Consider the following 18524-nt stretch of genomic DNA (forward strand, 5'->3'; position numbering starts at 1 on the left):
TTTATCAGTTTTCCCTGGTCTTTCATTCATTTCATTTCCATGGAGAGAATATTTTACTGTTCCATGGAAATGTCTTAATCCCTGAGAGCTTTGAAGGGTTATTTTACTTTAATGCATGTGAGATTTAAAATAAGGTAGTAAGCTAGCAGTATTGACAGATATGTCAGGTTTAAATCAAAATGTCTCACAGCTGTGATTTACTTAGTGGTATATATGTTACTGAATTTTAGAAGATTTCATTTGGAATACATTATTCAATGGTTTAGACTTTTGAAGGGTAAATATGGTGATGCTTTGATAACATTTTGGAGTTTCATGCAATAAATCTTAAAATTTCTGTAAAAACTGGTTAATACTATCTAATTTTCCCTCACTTTAGGGAACTGCAGAGAAAACCAAAATTCCTTTAAAAATTACTACTCTACCCTGGCATCAGGCCTGGCACTATCCATGTTTTTCCAATTGTTTAGGCAGCACCTCTCAAAGAGGGCAGAAATTGTGGACAGAGAATTATCAGACTTCAAATTAACAGTTAAATGTGGTCTTCATTCAAAAGGAACTCAGCCTTGAGATTTCTGAGAATTCATTGTCTCTCTCTTCTTTGTTTATGTGTTGTCTCTGACTTGCATCCCTCTTCTTCAAACTCTAGTGTCAAGGGTGATTTATGAGTGCAATTTTCTGTGTAATATTATGTAGCAATAGTTGGCAAATCCCTTCCCTCAGCAAGGGGATGTATTCTTCTTTGTCAGACACCAAAGAGGCACAAAACCCTTTAATTTTTTTAAAAAGACAATTCTTTTTGAAAGGACAATTGCAAATATCATCTCATAATAATTAATCTCATGATTACTTATAGATATGTTATGTGTACAAAAACTGCTCTGGCCTTGTGGCATTAGCATTTTCATGTGATGGATCTACAGAAAAACCCTCTGACTGTCTCAGGTCCAGCTCTGTAACCAATCTCCTGCTTTTTGCTTGAAACGAGCTCTGCATGGTGCTGAGCAAAGCCTGAGAGTCCAGCTGCATTGCTGTGCTGGGCACTGTTCATGACGAAAATTAAGCATGAACTTAATGAAGGACTTTGGAGGTTTGTTAACTTCCTGTTATGTATTTTTGCCTCTTCTAGGTTTGAAGAATTTTTACATTCATAGACCTCTTTGAGTTGCAAGATTTGGTAAAATCTTGTGTGAAATGTTGATGGCATCAGCCTTATACTTTACATGAGGGCTCTACTTTCACTCTGCTTCCCAAAAACTTAGAAAGGACTCAAGTCCACTAAATTATTGTACACAAGAGGGTGATTCCTGTGCTTTTCTGGATGATTCATAAATCTCTATTTACAATCTTTATGGGTATTTGCCAGAAAATCAGTTCACATCCACCCAGCAATACATGTTAAAATTCTTCCCAATAATGAATGCAGTACCCAGGTTAGGGACAAAGAAGGTGACCCTTTCCAGCTTACCTGCCTGCCTTTTCCTGGTTGGGACAAAGAGGGTGAATTGAAGCATAGTTTCATCCTTGAACTCTGCTCTGTTTCCCATCTCACCCATCACATTTTGTGGTGTATGACCACTGCAGAGCAGGGAATACAAGTCCCTTGTTCTACAATGGTCTTGGGTTTCTGCACCTTTATGTGCTTGGCCATACTCAGCCATTAGGGTTTTACTGGTACCAGTGGTTGGCTGTGGGGGACAGTGAGTGCATTAAAGAAATGACACCAGGGCTGCTGCACACTCTGCCATGAACATCTCAGCAGTCTAATTTGAAAATTACCTGGGTTTAGCTCTTAAACAATGCTTGTGTGCACAGTCGCTTCCAGGAGAATTTGGATTGTTGCAGCAGCTCTCTACACTGCCATGCTCAAGTGGGGGCAGGAGAAACATGTCCTGGATTGCCACACAGCTGACCAGCCTCCCTAAGCCTATGAATAACTGCTGAGGATGTGTCACTGAAATAGGAAGTGTGGCTTATAGTAACTTCCTGTTTTAATGGATAAAATTGGGTAGCTGGAATGATGAAATCTGGATGACAGATTGCCAAATTTTCTTCTTGCTATAATGATGCTCTGCAAACAAAAGTTTTGATTTGAGACTACGGCCAAAAGTCTCTTTTCTTGGTAAGTTTTCTTATTCTGAAGGAATATCTAGTGCATGTAAAATTGCCCACAGTATTATTTATCATTCTTCATGCATTTTTATAATTTCAGTCTCTTCAGTGCTTACTTTAAAAACAGCTTATCTATATGGACACAATTCTTTGCTTGCTTATGTTGTTAAAAATCCAATGTAATTTGAATTAAATTCACTGAATCACATCTGTGCAACTCAGAAAAGTGTCATGAAGAGGAGCCCTGCAGATGGTATGGATTTACCTTGGTGCAAAATGGTGAAGGGGTCATCAGGATCTCTGTACAGATTTGTGGACATGCATATTTCTTTTTTGTCACAGGCAAATAACTACTTAATAATCATTGGGGGTAATTAACAAAAAACACCACAAAACAGTCAAAGGTGCACAAGGTTGACAGGGGTCTCAACGGGCCTTGTTTCAAGTTTTTCTGGACTAGGAGAGAACAAATGTGTAAGCATCTGGTACGTGTCAACCCAAAGATTTTCTGGCATTCGTTTTCTGCTGCTTTCAAGATTAATTGGTGCATTAAGAGCTAGACTTGAGCTTCTTTAGATTGTTAATGCAAGATTTGCTGTTGGAGGCTGCCTGGGAAACATCACTGTTCTGCACGGAGGTGTCTGGCCAGCAGCTGTGCCAGCGGTGAGAGCCTTCCCTGGGGAATCCAGTGCTCCTGCGCCATGTTCCTGTGCTCTGCTCTGCCCGGCATGTCATCACTGCCCCCACTGCCCCGGTACGTGGGCTCTGCAGGCTGCGAGCTCGGGATTTTCCCCTTGTGCACCCTTTGTGCCCCTCTGCCCGGAGTCCTCTCCCTGTGTGGGGATCCCAGCCCTGTGCCCCATGCCCTGAGCCCCGTGCCTTGTGCCCCGTGGCCTGTGCCCTGTGCCCTCAGCCCTGTGCCCTGTGCCCTGTGCCCTGTGCCCTGTGCCCTGTGCTCTGTGCCCTGTGCCCTGTGCTCTGTGCCCTCAGCCCTGTGCCCTGTGCCCCGTGCCCTGTGCCCTGTGCTCTGTGCCCTCAGCCCTGTGCCCTGTGCCCCGTGCTCTGTGCCCTCAGCCCTGTGCTCTGTGCCCTGTGCCCTCAGCCCTGTGCCCTGTGCCCTGTGCCCTGTGCCCTCAGCCCTGTGCCCTGTGCCCTGTGCTCTGTGCCCTGTGCCCCGTGCCCTCAGCCCTGTGCCCTGTGCCCTGTGCTCTGTGCCCTGTGCCCTGTGCCCTCAGCCCTGTGCCCTGTGCCCTGTGCTCTGTGCCCTGTGCCCTGTGCCCTCAGCCCTCAGCCCTGTGCCCTGTGCCCCGTGCCCTGTGCCCTGTGCTCTGTGCCCTAAGCCCCTTGCTCTCTGCCCTGTGCTCTGTGCCCTGTGCTCTCTGCCCTGTGCCCCGTGCCCTGTGCCCTGTGCCCTGTGCTCTGTGCCCTAAGCCCTTTGCTCTCTGCCCCGTGCTCTGTGCCCTGTGCTCTCTGCCCTGTGCCCCGTGCCCTGTGCCCCGGGCTGGGCCGCTCCCCTCACCGGGCCCCGCACCGGGCACCGGGGACTGCCCCAATCCCCCCGGTGCGGGCCCTGCCTCTCCCCCTGCCCACACTGCAGAGCCTCCCCTGGGCGCTGCTGATCGCACCCGCCTCTCCCGCTCTCTCCAGGCGCTGTTCTCGCCGCCTGTGCGGCCCAGATTCGTGGCCTGAATTCCCCCGGGCGGGCGCTGGCGCGGGGCCGCGGGCACAGAGCCCAGAGGCCGCAGCCCCGCAGACTCGGTCTTTCCTACCCGAGCCCGGCTACGGGAAAACAGCCTCGGCGGGACTGACCCAGGGACTTGGCATCTCCAAAATATCAGCTCTGTGTTTGCTTCCCCCGCTCAGCCGGGCTCCTGCAGGGGCGATGGAAGGGCTGCCTGGCAGAGGCAGGATGAAGCTTGCTCCCCTTTTCAGTATCGGATATTTTGTCCTTCACAGAAGTATTGTGCCCTTTTAAATGTATGCAAGACCTTTGCAGCAACCTTCCTTCTGCACTTGTTGACCTGCCATGGCTTGGGTGCTTTATTTTCACTGGTGCCCTCAGCAGAACCAGTACAGTGCCTATGTGAAGGAAAAGGCCAAATATCTGCCTTTCTAAAGATGAGACCTCTAGAGGTGAGAAGAATAAAGGGATATCACATAAACATGGCCAAATATGTCACTACCTGTGCATTTCACCTTTTATTTAGTCCATCCAGCTCCAAAATTGAACTTACCTCCAGAAGAGAAGTAGCTGTCCTGGTACTTGGGAAGGTGATGGGGCAGTTACAGCTGAAGAGGAATCACAAACACAACCTCTTCTGGCAGCAGCACAGGTAATTAAAGATACCTGGTCGCTATGGGAACCCCAGCAAGATCTTCTCTAACAAATTGGAAATTAGGACCTCATTATCCCTGGCAAGCACAACATGGATGGGTGGGAGAATATGGTATATCCAAACCTGAATTATCTCCCTTGACTGCTTGACTTACTGCTGCCTCAATTTCACAAATCATTAACAGCACAGTGCTTCAGGTTACAGCGTCTCCTGATGCCATTTTAACATACCTGTGAAGGGGATGTGAGGCAAATGCATTGTGAGCAGAAGTGCCCTCGGCTGAACCACCTTTGGTGGAGCTGCACTCCCATGTCTGCATAATCATCTCTGTGTGCCTACACAATCAGAATGAAAATGATTACTTAAATAACATTAGGGATTGTACAGTAAGCAGGGATGGAAATAAATTTCCCTTTCAAATTACCAAAACACAATACTGAAAGGAAGTCAAGGGCCTTTGAAGATAACGTGGTCTGTACTTTGCCAGTATTTTAATGAAACATTCTTACTGTGGAATTACTGCTGGTTTAATAGTGGCCATGCCTGAGGAGATCCCAGGTCAGGAGTCAGAGCTGGACCTTTAGATGCTGCTGCTGCCAGCAAAGGGGGTGTATCTTGCTATGTGTGCCTTGAAGTTGCTTCTCAATAGCCTCTGAACTCTGCCAATGATTGAGTCCTCTCAAAACCCAGGTTTCTGCTGTCAGTGTTTGTAAACTGCCAGTGCTCTGATGCTGCTCCTGGCTCCCCTTGCCTGCATCCCATGGCCAGCTGTGGTGCTGCAGCCCCAGCCTGACTGTGTCCTCCCCAGGTAATGCCTCACTGCAGCTCCCCGCTGCCCAGACTCCAAAGTGTGCACCCTGCCATGGGAACTGGAAATCTCTAACTCAAGTGTCCCCTCTGCCATATTTATATGACATAAATTTGAGGTCAGGCCATCCCAGCCAGCTTTGTCATCTGCATGAGATGAAGTTCTACATAAAAGTACATTTATTGTTACCTTGAATGTTAAAATGTAATAGTTGTCAAAGAAAACAGTTTGGATTAGTGTATTTTGGGTTCCTTAGGCACTAAACATTTTTTCAGAGAGATGTTGGAAAGCTCAGATGATGTGTCTGGTGCCATCTATGCAGGGTAGATGCATTTGCTTCAAGTGATTTGACAAAGTGTTTAAGAGTAACAAGTGTATTTAGATTTTGGAAGTATGCTATTAATTACAGCGCTGTACAGAACATTAAATTTGTTAATTAGGCAAACTGACTCTACAAAAGCAAATACAAGGTAAACTGAATTAACAATTAAAAAAAAGAGAGATGCATTTAATGACTTCTGTATGGTTTGTAAACTTGCATAATCAAAAAGAGGATCCTGGAAACGGGACTTGCGAAGTCTGCAAAATATTTGGGGAAGTACCATTTAAATAAGTGAATGACTCTTCTAGTTGAGTTTCAGTGAGGAATAATAGTGCTCCTAAAGCTAAATGGTGCTTTTGAAGTCAAATAATTTAATGGGATCAGCAATTGGACAAGTTCAGTTAATTAAAAAGGCAATGCTACAGTTAAAACAAACAAACAAAAAATTCTTTTCAAATGCAGAGGAGCTATGTTGCTATAAAGACCTTAAATAGAATAATCCTCATTAGGGGATGAGATGGTGCAAGGAAGAAAAACTCAATAACTAGAAGCCATTAGAAGACACAAAATATCCTGGAGTCACAGGAAATGCTTCAGATTTACTATCTGAATAAAAGTGAAATTGGTCCTATTGTATCCAATACTTCCTTTTGAAATGCAAGATCTCCCCTGGCTTCAGTATTTCTGTCTTCTGAACACTGAAATGAAGGAGACTGAGAGAGGTGGGACCAACCTGTGTAATGTATTGCAATCTTCGGAAAGAATTGTCTTAACTCATTCTGAGAAGAGAAACTCCAAAATTTGGCACAGTAAAAGGAAAATTAATAGAAAAAAAATCCGTATCTTCTTATAGGCGCATTCTGGAACACAGTACATACTGGAAATAGGAATTCACAGTATTTATTTAAGTGAAAGATCTCTGACTGGCTTGGAGCAGGACCTTACCTAATGCAGAACAGCTTAAATACCAAATTAAAAAAAAATGATGCTTGGATTAAAATATTAGAAAGTCTAGGTAGAAATGACCTCATCTTAGTGAGATTGTGACATGAACTCACCCAAGTTTAATGAATCATTTCCTGAGCTGGGCTCTGGCTGGTGCCTGACCACCCCAGCAGCACCTGGCCCTGAAAACTGAGTTTCCTGCAGAGGTGTCATGGGGCACGTCCAACAGGGCAAACCAGCTGAATTTCCTGAGACAGCCCATGGTGCAGAGTACACCTGGAGACTAAACCAACATGAGCAGAAGGGCTCAGTAGCTCTCTCATCCCCACAGTGCCATTTGCTGCCTTGGTGAAGGGTAAGGCTTGGGGAGGATGCTGGTGGGACTCAAGGGCTCACAGATTGCAGTTGGATTTCAAAAATATGTGGCTGAGCTGCTCCTCCCCATATGCGAGCATATTCCTACCTTCCTCTCATACAACTAAAGCCTCCAGCATTCAGTTTCCCTTGTTTTCATATCCTTTTTTGAAATTAAGTGATTCATTTGTTCTCATAACATGCCACCCATTTCATAGCAAATGCAGATTTCCCTCCCCAGTTGTTTTAGTTTGTATAAAAGTCATGTAAACTAAGAGGGAAGGAGCCTCCAGCCCCAGGGTTGGTCTCCTCCTGCTAACTGCACATCCCGAGCTTCCTTTGTGTGCCCTGCTGCTGACAGCCTGGGTTGTGCCAGCTCCTAGCTGGTTCAGGAAATGGCGGTGGGTGGATTTACTCATACGGGAAGGATCAATGAAACTGCTCCAAAGTTCACTGGAGGAAGAACGGGGCTTTTAGAAAAGGCCCTCATGCAGGGGTGTAGGCACCAGTTGGAAGAAACAATGGTGTGACAAGGACAGGGTGTTTGGAAAGAGCTCTAATGGGCACCTTGGCCAAGAGCTGGTGCAGAATTAGTGCTTCCTGTCCTGGAGGGAGGTGGGTGATGTATCAGTAAATGGAGTCACAACACCTGAATTGCTTTAATTAGGCCATCACTGCCCAAGGACGTCCTGGTGGAGTCTTTCCAGAAACAGTCTATAAGTTCATGTTCATTGAGTCTCGCTCTGATTACATCTGGCCTTGCCCGCATCCTGCAATGTGTCTCAAGGTGTTGGTCCTTGAGATGGATCCTGTGGCAGAGCTGCCCTGCCAAAGGTCATGTTTTGTCCACAGCTGAGCCTGATGCCTGTTTTTAAAGAAAATTCCCTTCAGCATTGCTTTTCCTTGCTACTTGAAACACTGACCCTGAAAGGATACCCTGTGTCCGCAGGGTCACACACCCGCAATGGGTTGGAGCCTGGCTTGCAGCCTGCGGGATGTGCTGGTCAGTGCTCGGGACAAGTATGACACGGGCTGCTCTGGGTTTTTAACAAATCCTCCTGCATCCAAGCATGAGGCATTACCCAGGCAGCCTCAGGTGAGCAGGGAGGGCCAGGGGCAGCTTTTGTGTCTGGAAAAAATGTTCCTTGGTGCAGCTTTGGAACCTGCAGAGACTTTGCTTTTCTGTGGCATTTCTGGCCTCCACAGGGAAGAGCAGTGCCTGCAGACCCCTACAGTGTGTTTGTCCTTGTGGGTGCCGGGGCCCTGCTGGGCACAGCTGGGACGACCGACACTGTTAAACAGCTGAATGTGGCCTTGATGCTGGTTTGGTGCTGGCCCCTCGGGAGGCCACCCCGGCACTGACCGGGCAGGGGGGATCCTGTCCCCAAGCTGGTGGCTCCCTGTGCTCCGTGACCTCGCACCGCCAGCAGCAGCGGCCTTACAGAGCCACGACACGTCCTACGTGCTCGGAACCACCTGCAGAACAGGAGGAAAAAGTTTCTGGTGCCGTGAGACAAATGTTCCTTGGGGAAGGCTCCTCTGGGGAGGCCCCACACCTTCCCAGACAGCGCACAGAGAACGCCAGTGGGGAGACGGCCCCGCTGCCCGAGAGCGCCTTGCGGGGCCGGGACACGCCGGGCTGTGGCCACGGCTGGGGGGAGGCGCTGTCCCGGTCACCACAGGTGTCCAGGTGGGATGTGTGCCGTGCTCGGGGTGATGGATGGATGCCGTGCCCGGGAGTGTTTGCCCAGCCCGGGGGATGGTTGCCCAGCCCGGGGGATGGTTGCCGAGCCCAGGGGGCGGTTGCCCAGCCCGGGGGATGGATGCCGTGCCCGGGGGGTGGTTGCCCAGCCCGGGGGATGGTTGCCCAGCCCGGGGGATGGTTGCCGAGCCCAGGGGGCGGTTGCCCAGCCCGGGGGATGGATGCCGTGCCCGGGGGGTGGTTGCCCAGCCCGGGGGATGGTTGCCCAGCCCGGGGGATGGTTGCCGAGCCCGGGGGGTGGTTGCCCAGCCCGGGGGGTGGTTGCCCAGCCCGGGGGATGGATGCCGTGCCCGGGGGGTGGTTGCCCAGCCCGGGGGGTGGTTGCCCAGCCCGGGGGATGGATGCCGTGCCCGGGGGGTGGTTGCCCAGCCCGGGGGATGGTTGCCCAGCCCGGGGGATGGTTGCCGAGCCCAGGGGGCGGTTGCCCAGCCCGGGGGATGCCGTGCCCGGGGACAGGCACTGCCGGGCGGGTCCGCGCGTGGCCCCCACGCGTGGGCGGGGCGGGGCGGGGCGGGGCGCGCGCCCGCAGAGAGCCGCGCGCGGCCCCGCTCGGCAGCGCCTCCCGCCGCCGCGGCACCATGTGGCAGCCGGCCACGGAGCGGCTGCAGGTAGGGGGGGGCGGCCGGGGTCCGAGCCCCGGGGGGCGGCGGGACCGGCGGAGCATCACCCCCGCGCCGGGAGTTTGTGGCAACTTCTCCCCCGGCGGCGCGGAGGGTGGGCGAGCGGGGCCGCGGGACGGGCGCGCACAGACGCGGTGCGGGTGTCGCTGCCCGGCGGCTCCGGCGCTCCCGGCGGGGTTCGGTGCCGGCCGCGGGCGCGGCGGGGCTCGGCGGGGAACGCGCCGCTCAGGGGCTTCTCCGCCGCCCCCTCGGGTGAGGGGCACCCCGGGCCGGCCCCGCCTGAGCCGCGGCGGCGGGAGGTCCCTCGGAGCGGCGCGGGGGGATGCGGGATCCCGCGGGAAGCCTTGGCCGCCCCGCGCCCGCAGTCGGGATGTGCCGGGGCACCGCGGAACCCCCTGGCCGCACCTCCGGCGGCGGGCGGTGTGCGCTGCCGCCTCTGCCCTTGCTCCTGTGCCTTGTGTCCGTGTTGCACAGTCCGGGGAAATCCGAGACAGGCAGAGGGCGAGATGAAATAAAACTCACTTTGTAGTTCCACTGCGTCGGTTTCGTGTAGTTTTCCAGAGCAAGTGCCGAGCGAGAGAGAATTGGACATCTAGAATAAGAATCAATGGGCACAGCAGATGACAAGAAAAGGTTATTACTACTTTTGCGATTCAAATTGAGAATTTGCTTTGATATCACCAAGCAGAAAATTCAGTTTGATTGGAGTTGATAGTGGAGACAAGCTGAGAGATCTGTGACCTTTAATCTTCACCAGCCAGTAATGGGAATAATTCCTGGTCTGAAAAAACTGTTTTTTTTCTCTACAATAAACAAGTTTGATTTTTAGTGGATAGGAATGAGGTACCGTGTACATAGTTGGTGGATTTCAGGGTAAAATCTATGTGAGCATATTGTTAGTTATTTCTTTCCCTGTGTTAGTCAGAAACCTCTCTGCTAAACACAAGTGGCAGGATGCCGTGAGTGAAGGAGTTAATGGTCTTGGGTGCTGTGGAGGCAGGGGTGTTCCCTGGGGAGATGCTGGTGCAGAGGACAGAGCTCAGGTGAGGCTGCACCCAGGGGCTGGTGACAAAGGAGAAGGCGAGGGAAGGGAGGGAGAAAGGGAAAGCCGAGGTTAGTAGTGTTGTGCTGGTCTGGATTGTACAGAATGGCTTTGTGTCCCCTTTGTGAAATTAGGGAGGTGTTAAAATATCAGATATGACAAATATTTGATATTGACTACAAGAGCACGAAAGGCTAAAGAGAACTAAGTGCTTGTGTTTTGCAGAATAAGCTTGTGAATGTAACCTTGCTGAGCCTTGTTTAGCCGTATCCTGTGCACTGTTAGGGATCTGGCCTTAGGGAGAGGGTGGGAATGGCCGTGTGCTGTGAGGAACCAGGGCTGTCTGCAGGGGGGATGATTGATCACTGGGCCTCTAACTTACCTGTTGCAGCAGAACCCAAGCCTGAAGCAAGGGGAGCCTTTGCTTCTCTCTGTTCCTGAAAAGGAGCCACAAACACCAAAGTTCTCAGCAGTGGCCACTAACTTTGTGCAAATCCACTTTGGTTTCCTCTGGCTGGAGTCTCCAGGCATCCTGAGCTGATGTAAATGCTGAGTGCCTGTAAATGCACTTTTTGGAAACAGGAGTTTCTTGGGAAGTACATGAATAACTGTAGGTGCTCTAAAAAATAAAGAAATCAGGGGGACTCAAAATCTCAGAATTAAAGGATGCTTTGGACTTGTACCAGTTCCTGAAATGGGGAAGAAAGTCTTGGAAAAGTCACAGGAAGCCCATAATAATTCTGTGTTCACACTAGGGGCTAAATAACAGTGTAGTGAATTGTGGACAAAATGAATGCAGTGAGGGGAAGGATGCTGGGGTAGCTAAAATGAGATCCTGTAACTGAAAGCTTAATCCTAATCCATATACATATGAGCTAGAGTTATATGGGCAATAAACTATCTAATAACCCCAACCCGCTCTGAATTTTTTTTCTCCAAAAAAACCCTTGAAGCCTGGTTCTTTCAAGTAGTCTGATCTCCCCTTGACATGTTGTGAATCATCAGCCTGGCCAGAACTGTTGGCAGTGCTGCCTGGCCCCCTGAGGAGAGCTTGTGCAAGGTATAAATGCATTTTTTTTTCCTTCTTCCTCCCCCTCAACATCTTAATTTAGTTTCAGGTGTCCCATGTTGCTCTCTTTGTCCCAGGCTCCTTCCCTCCTGGCATGTCACTGCTGTGAAACAAATGCTGGTGCAGTGGGGGTGTTGAAGGGGGGCTCTGCTTGTCCCTGGAATCACAGGCTCTCTCCCTGGCTGACAAGCAAGTGTTGTGAGGCTCTGTGTATGGGATTTTGGTTGTAGCAGGGTGGTATGTGGTCACTGGGTAGAGTAGGTGACGTCTTATGGTCTCCATTGATGTATTCTGGGATTACAGTTATGCCAAGTCACTACGGTAGGATTTTTGGGGGATGTATAATGGCAGATACAGCCCTGTCTTTTACATCAGGCTGATGTATGGGTGCAGGAAGTGTGGAGCTGGCCCAACTTTCTTCATGTTCTAATGTCTGCATGGTATGTGGAATAGTTTTGACCCAGATGTATCTTGTGTCAGTACCCAGCTGTGGGGAAGTGCAAGTCTGTTGTTAGTCCGTGGTGTAGCTCTGTACTAAGTAAAACGGCAAAGAAAATATTTTCATCTCTCAGAATATTTCTTTTGGCCTGGTTCAGTAAGGGAAAGTATGAACTGCCTTTGGAAGTGGATGCCTGTTGGTATGGGTCAGTCCTGCCCTCAGTGCTAAGGCAAGCTGTGTATGTTTAACTTAAAAGGCATGGCCATGGCAGTGTGAGAGCTCCTGTCGTGTTCTGACAAGCTGTGCTATGGTCCTCTATTGCTCATGGGCCTCCTTTCTCAGTCCCAGACAAAGGATGACAAGACTGCACATTCCTGGTCTGTTGCTGTTCATGCAAAATCCACTTCTGTTCCAAATGTGCTCAGTCCTGTTAAGTTTCATAGTTTGTGCTGAAGTTTTTGGCATTGGCTGGATGGGTACAATTCCAGTAGTGAGGTCAGCAGCAAAGCTCACGCATACGCAATAGGAATGAAGTGTCATCAGCAGCTGGGTTACAGAACACAGTGAGCTGGGGAATGAACAGGACTTGTCCCCATTGCTGTTGTAGCTGTTTGCTGCTGAACATTGCATCTGCTGCTAAAATGTTCCCCCCTTCCCAGAGCCTTGGTTTCTGGCTTTGCTGGAATAAGCTGTGTTTTCTTGTTTTTTGTTTTGTTTTTGTCAGCCTGTTCTGTACTTCCCTCTGATGGAAGCTTTTCCTGTTACGCTGCTGTTTAATGAAGAAGCCTCTCTGTTTCTGGAAGATATGTAGAATTAAACGGATTAGAAGAATAAGCTAGAAAAATGTAGATATTGAGGTTTCTTCTTGAAAATATAATACAGCGAAGCCTGCTTCTTCTTTTGCTCTTCCCTTTCTTTCACTTTTTATGATGCAACATTGAAGTTTTGTCTGTTTTCTCCAAAGTTAGCAGGACAGGCAGTTACATGGGAAATCACACATCTGGGATATACCACAGGGATCAGCGAGTCTCTGATGTGGTAAGAAGATTGTGATTTTGCAGGTAATACAGGATTAGCATTTTTCACACTTAATGTAAGAGAAATGATCTGGGACTGTGTCTGTTTAGGAGACTTTTTAGCTTCTAATTTCTGTGGTGGCATTCCTGGCTTGTGTTCAGTAAAATGCAGGTGAGCATATGGAACATGTGTATACCTCTGAGTCTTCTCTAGAGCAGCAGCCAAGGTTGCTTCAGGTATTTAAAGGTCGTTCCCCGTGCTGGGAATGGGGAGACTCCAGTCCAGAGCTCACTGTACCTGCCTGGTCTGGTTTACATTGTCATGTTTACAGCAGACCTTATCAATGCTTATAAGCAGTGGGCACTGATTTGTGGCTTAATGTTTGTGGCAGTGGTATGTGTTGACACGATGCCGAAAATATTGTGAAATCCTTCTTTAAAACTATTTCCAAATGTACCTTCTGTGCCTGGTTAAGCAGCCCTTGGCAGCACGGGTGGGGTTTTGGAGCTCATGGTCTCAGTGATGCTCCTGTGAGGACTCTGAAGTGGTATTTGGAAACAAGCAAGGTGTTCTCACAGTGTGAGAGAATATAGCCTGGCTGCTATTTGCTTTGTAACCTAAATTTTCCCGGAAGCTTGATGCCAGACATTGTTTCTAGATAATAAATCCCAGTGGGTACATAGTTTCCGAGGTCCTGCTGTTTATAACCCCTGTTTATAAGTTTCCCTGATTCTCTTGACACATGTGGGGAATAGGGATCACCATGTTCAAACAGCTTTTCCCCCAGAGCAGCAGTGCTGGTGCTGCCCAGCCTCGTGCCATGCTGCTGGGTGTCCCTGAGCTGAGCCATGCTCATGAGCCCTCTTTTTGGAGATGGTCTTACTCTGTCTCTGTGGGTGGTACAGGGGGTAGGCTCTCATAAGTGGGGGCCTGGCAGAGGTGCTGTGTCATGGAGCTGTGGGCATGTAGATAGCCAAGTGTAACAGGAGGACTTCAGTCATTCTCTGCCTGCTCCTCTGGAAGTTCAGTATTCTTGTTGAAACCCACAGTTTGGGGCCATATTTGGGCAAGGATTTAATAATGGATGGCTTTAGTGTATTCTCATATTGTTAGAATTTATTTCTTTCATGACGTAAAGTTCCACATCTCTCCTAATGTGCTGTGAAATACTGTGGAGGAGAGCTGCGAGTGGGCAAGACGAAGTGAAGCAGATGATGAAGGGCAGGGAGCTTCAAGTCCTTTATTGGGGCAAGTTTGATTTCCTGAACCTCAGGGCTTAATTCTGCCATCATGCAACTTGTGCAGCTCCTCTGAAGTCCATGGGAAATAAGATTGTGTAAGGTTGGTTTACTATAGTCTTCGAGCTGCTGGTGTAATATACTTCCACGTCATTATGATACAGCAGTAAAACAACAGTGTAGCTATTAATGGAAATGAAAAAAGTAAAAGCAGCAGTATTGGGATGTTGCTGCTCACCTTCAGGCTGGGCTGTGAGTGCTGTTTTCCAAGGCTTCATAAACATGTTGCTCATTTGACAGGAATTTGTTAATGCACCTGTAGCTTTGCATCTTCATTCTACTTTTATACTTTTAAATTTTGTGACTGTAGATTCTTGCTAAATTTATGTATATTACATGCATCCACTCCCACTACTATACACATCAAATGCCTTTCCCATATCAGGAGCATTGAAAAGATCTTTCACTAAAGAGAAGTCAGCTCTGGGTAGAAGTACACGTGTATGATGGCTTCAAGGTGATCACAGGCACTGTGGTTTGGTGACAAATGTTTGCCTGTGTTCAGATGTAATGTGGTTTTAGGTGCTATTGGTGCTTTCAAAATGAGCTTCTAATCCTTTTCAGTGTTCACTTGCATATGTGTGTTAAAAATACACCATATAGTCAGTTGAAACAATAGTTTTCCAATTTTCAAAGCATATGGAGAACCTTTTTAAACTAAACAAATGAGTTGTAAGCACACAAACAGCTGTCTAGGCAAAAACTGCTGCAAGACATGTATAGCAGGACTGATACTACTACTGAACTCTGGTTTCATTAAATATTATGTCAGAAGGAAAAAATGAAAAGTATTTGAAATTTAAGCCTGAGTCATGTGGCTGCAAATGTCTGAAGTCCTACAGCCCGGTGTTTTGGCACTATATAGCTTCAAGATATCTTTCAAGGCATCAGAGTTTTTGCACTCTTGTTTTGTACTCTCGTTTGCTGCTATGACTTTACAGCACTCAGGAATCTTTAAAACAAAACCTCCGTGATTCCAGGAGCCTCATCTGGCACCACTTAGCTCAGGCAGTTCCTTTTTTTCTACATTATTTATTGTTTGTAGAAACTGAATGGCTCTGGAAAAATGTTAATTTTGGGAAGCATTCTATGACCAAAAGAAAATCAAAATCAAGTGAGCGCCCTGTGGAAAGCCCCCCGGGGAATGATATTGAGGGTTCATTTATAGTGTACTACTAGTTTATGTTTATGAAACTGTCAGCCAGTTTGATGATGAAGAAAAAAAATTAAAGCAGTGATTTCCTTGAAGAAAGGCACACTAAAGCATTCAGTGTAAGTAGTTCAGAGTTCTAAGTACGTGTTTCAGATTTTGTGTGTCCCTGGTGTCATCCAGCAGGACAGGACAGTCAGCAGTGGTGTGCCCAGATGTTACTGTTTCCTTCCAGGCACAGCTGTGTTCTCAGCAGACACACCTTGGGTTGGTGCTGAGGTGTTGGGCTAAGTGTCCTCACCCTTACAGCACTACTGCGTTTTTGATGTGGCTCTGTGCAGGCAAGAGGAGAGTCTGATTACCCAGAGACAAGTAAATGTGTAGCTGAAAAGTCCCTTTAAGCAATGTTTAGCCCTTAAAATATTTGTTTTCCCCATAGTGCTTTCATGTATAGTAATTGAACTTATCTGCACTTCATATAATAGGTAGAAAAGTTACAGGTGACAGTGTTAAGTCTTCTGAGCTGTTTCTGAATAAGTGAATCAGAACTCTTTGACCAAAGATGTTAAATGTGGGTGATTGTACAAGTGTCCTGAGAAGACCTAATACAGTGTTTCATGATTTGTTTTTCCTTCTGAAATACTGAAAATATGGAGTGGCAAATATAAATCCTTGCATAGAATATGAAGGAAAAATAAAAAGTTGTGTATTACCAGTATTTAATATTCTTATAATGATGTTGCTTCAAGAAAATGACACATAGCCTCAGAATGACTAAGTTGCTCTCGTTGTGTTTACACCTTGGCAGTTTGGTGACGACTTCTGGAATGTTGGTCTTTGAAAAACCTCCATAAGTGTTTTCATTTGGACCATTTAAATAAACGTACCTTTCACAGATTAATGGCTGGTTTTGCTTCCAGGCAATGTGAGCAGGAACATTTCTGACCTGAGTTGCTGCTGGTGAGTTTTACTGATGGAGTTAATCTGTGAGCACAGTGCTGCTGGGTTTGGGATAGCATCAGGGCAGTTGGAGTCCTTGCACCATCACCCTTTGTGGCCTTGGGTCTGTGTTATGCCAGACAATTTTCAAATACCTCCTCACATGAAAACATTTTCTCCAGATATATTTGATGGGAGCTGCCAAGAACACTGAGAGCAGATAGAAATGTAATGAAGTGTCCTGAAGCTCAGATTTGTGGCCACCTCTTTCTTCCCATGCCAAGCTCCCTCCGGGTTTGAGAAATGATTCTTCCATACATCTCATATGAAGCTTGCAGAATGACCGTGGAGAGTAAGTTTACAAGTCTTCAGCTGGCTGTATTCAGCTTTGTTCAGGGCCAGTCTTTTCCAGAGAGTGTTTTACCTGGTGGACTGTGCTCTTGTGAAAACTCACCCAATCACTGAGTGTCTGGAGAGGAGAACTGATGTTCAGTCTGGTTCTGCTGGTGAAGTAACTGCTCTGACGATCTTGTAGTGGGATCTGATCCAAACTTCACTGGGGTCAGTACCGACCTTGAGCCTGGCGACAGAGAGCAGTGCAGGAAACCCAACCATTGGATTGTTACAGGAGATCCAGAGGGTTTGTATAGTCTCACTTAAAATGAGCAATTCTATCTGCTGTGGAGCTTCCTGAGTAATTCTGCTGGCTGGACAGCAGGGTGAAAGGAGTTTGGAGTCTGTGAGGGGCCAAGGCATGGTGATGGTGGACACATGAAATACATCATCTGAACCTGCGAGCTTCTAGCTCTCCTTTCCCTCCCTGAGTCTGGGTGTTGAGGGATAGGAGGGAGGGTTGGATGTAGCATTCCTTTTCTGAATGGGCACAGGGAGAGGCTCTCCAGGCTCTCAGCTGCTCTGTGGCTCTCCTGTAGCTGGGGACCAGCTTTCCTGCTGTCAGGATTAATCTCTGCTTTCTGAACTGATCACGGTGACAGTGACCTGAAAATGGTGGTTTCTTGGGGAGACGAGTCACCTTTCCCTCCTTCCCTGCCATTCTGCTTAAGAAAAACAGGCAAACCAAGTTTCTGTTGTTATTCATCAAAACTCACATGTCCAAATCAGTATGCTGAACTTGTTTTCTAGTGTTATGTTAGGGAATTTTGTCCTTGGTTTTCTAGGATTCCCTTTTGCTGGGGAGAGGAGCCCTGGGAGTTGTGTTATGGTGTGCTGGTTGTTCTGGCTTTGGCTCTGAGCTGGAGAGTGAAAAGACAAGCAGCAAAATTGTTGGAAAAAAAATACATCAGACTTCAAAAACAGGGTTTTAATTCTTTTTCCCCTCATTTGAGGCTATTTATTTAACTGAAGCTTTTGACTGATTTTAGCTTTTCCATATGGCATTTATTATATTTTTTCTGGTTTTTGACCAGAAAAGTGCCTTTTGAAACTTAAGCAAACACTAGTTGGCAGCTCCCTGAGCTGCCTGGTTGTCAGGGCATAGTGTGGACCTCTGTCCCACTGCTGCACAGTGTGTCAGCAGAAGACAGCAGTGAATTTTTTTTCATCTTTCAGAAAATTGTCAGCTTAAGCATTTTTCTTTTTTCCCTAGTCCATGGGAATTTTCTGTGCCTGACTATAAATTTGAATCAGAAAATGCAGAAGCTTGAATCCTGTCCCAGTGTTTTTAAGAAGGAGCCTGTGCAGTGGAGATCTGTACAGGCTTCAGTTTTCACAGCTGTGCCCTGTTGTTTGGATTAGAATTAGAAGGAAGGATATTTTGAAAATTTTATGTCGGCTCTCTTGATAGTGTGGTTGAAAGGGCCTATTGAGCTCGGTACTGTGTGTTTGAGAAAATCCTGATAGTAAAGACAGCTTTGGTGCCTCCTGCTAGACCAAACTGCTGAAGGGATGTGCAGTGCTGCTGAAGAGTGCTGGGTGCTTGCTTTTTCTGGTAGGTAACAAAGAAAAAAACTCACCAGTGATTTCTCAGACACCCAAAGCCCTGAGATCCTCCAGCCTAGGACAAGGCATAGGGACTGGCCAGGCCTTGAGCTGGGTTCAGGTTCAGCCTTGCTGAGCTGGGCTGCCCTGTGGATTTGTGGCCCTGGCTCCCCTCAGGCTGTGCTGCCATCAGCAGTGCTCCTGTTGGGATACATGGTTGGGATGATGGTAGAGGTGGAACCCTCTCTGTCACATTGTTGTAGATGGAGCATCAGTGCTGAAGGCTGCAGAGGGGATGTTACTTTCTATGAGATTGGACAGTTCACTTTGATAAAGAGTGTTAAATCACTCAGATTTAGGCATGCAGCCTTAT

General features: G+C 47.8%; 1 protein-coding gene across 3 annotated transcripts in view; it reads left to right on the forward strand.

Moving 5' to 3' along the window:
* Nucleotides 1-18524, forward strand: part of PID1 (phosphotyrosine interaction domain containing 1) — a 97134-nt gene that overhangs the window by 928 nt on the left and 77682 nt on the right. Inside the window, exon 1 of one of the 3 annotated variants that reach the window (XM_083869093.1) lies at nucleotides 2015-2122. The exons of 1 other annotated variant lie outside the window; for it this stretch is intronic. Coding sequence is in view for 1 of the 2 variants with exons in the window: in XM_083869091.1 (XP_083725217.1) it covers nucleotides 9218-9247 (30 nt within the window). In the remaining variant the exon portion in view is untranslated. Of the gene's footprint in view, nucleotides 1-2014; nucleotides 2123-9190; nucleotides 9248-18524 lie in introns of those variants that run through there. One more of the 3 variants, XM_083869091.1, reaches the window with a different exon arrangement.

This window comes from Zosterops lateralis (assembly GCF_965231275.1).
Source record: "Zosterops lateralis genome assembly, chromosome: 10".
Taxonomy (NCBI): domain Eukaryota; kingdom Metazoa; phylum Chordata; class Aves; order Passeriformes; family Zosteropidae; genus Zosterops; species Zosterops lateralis.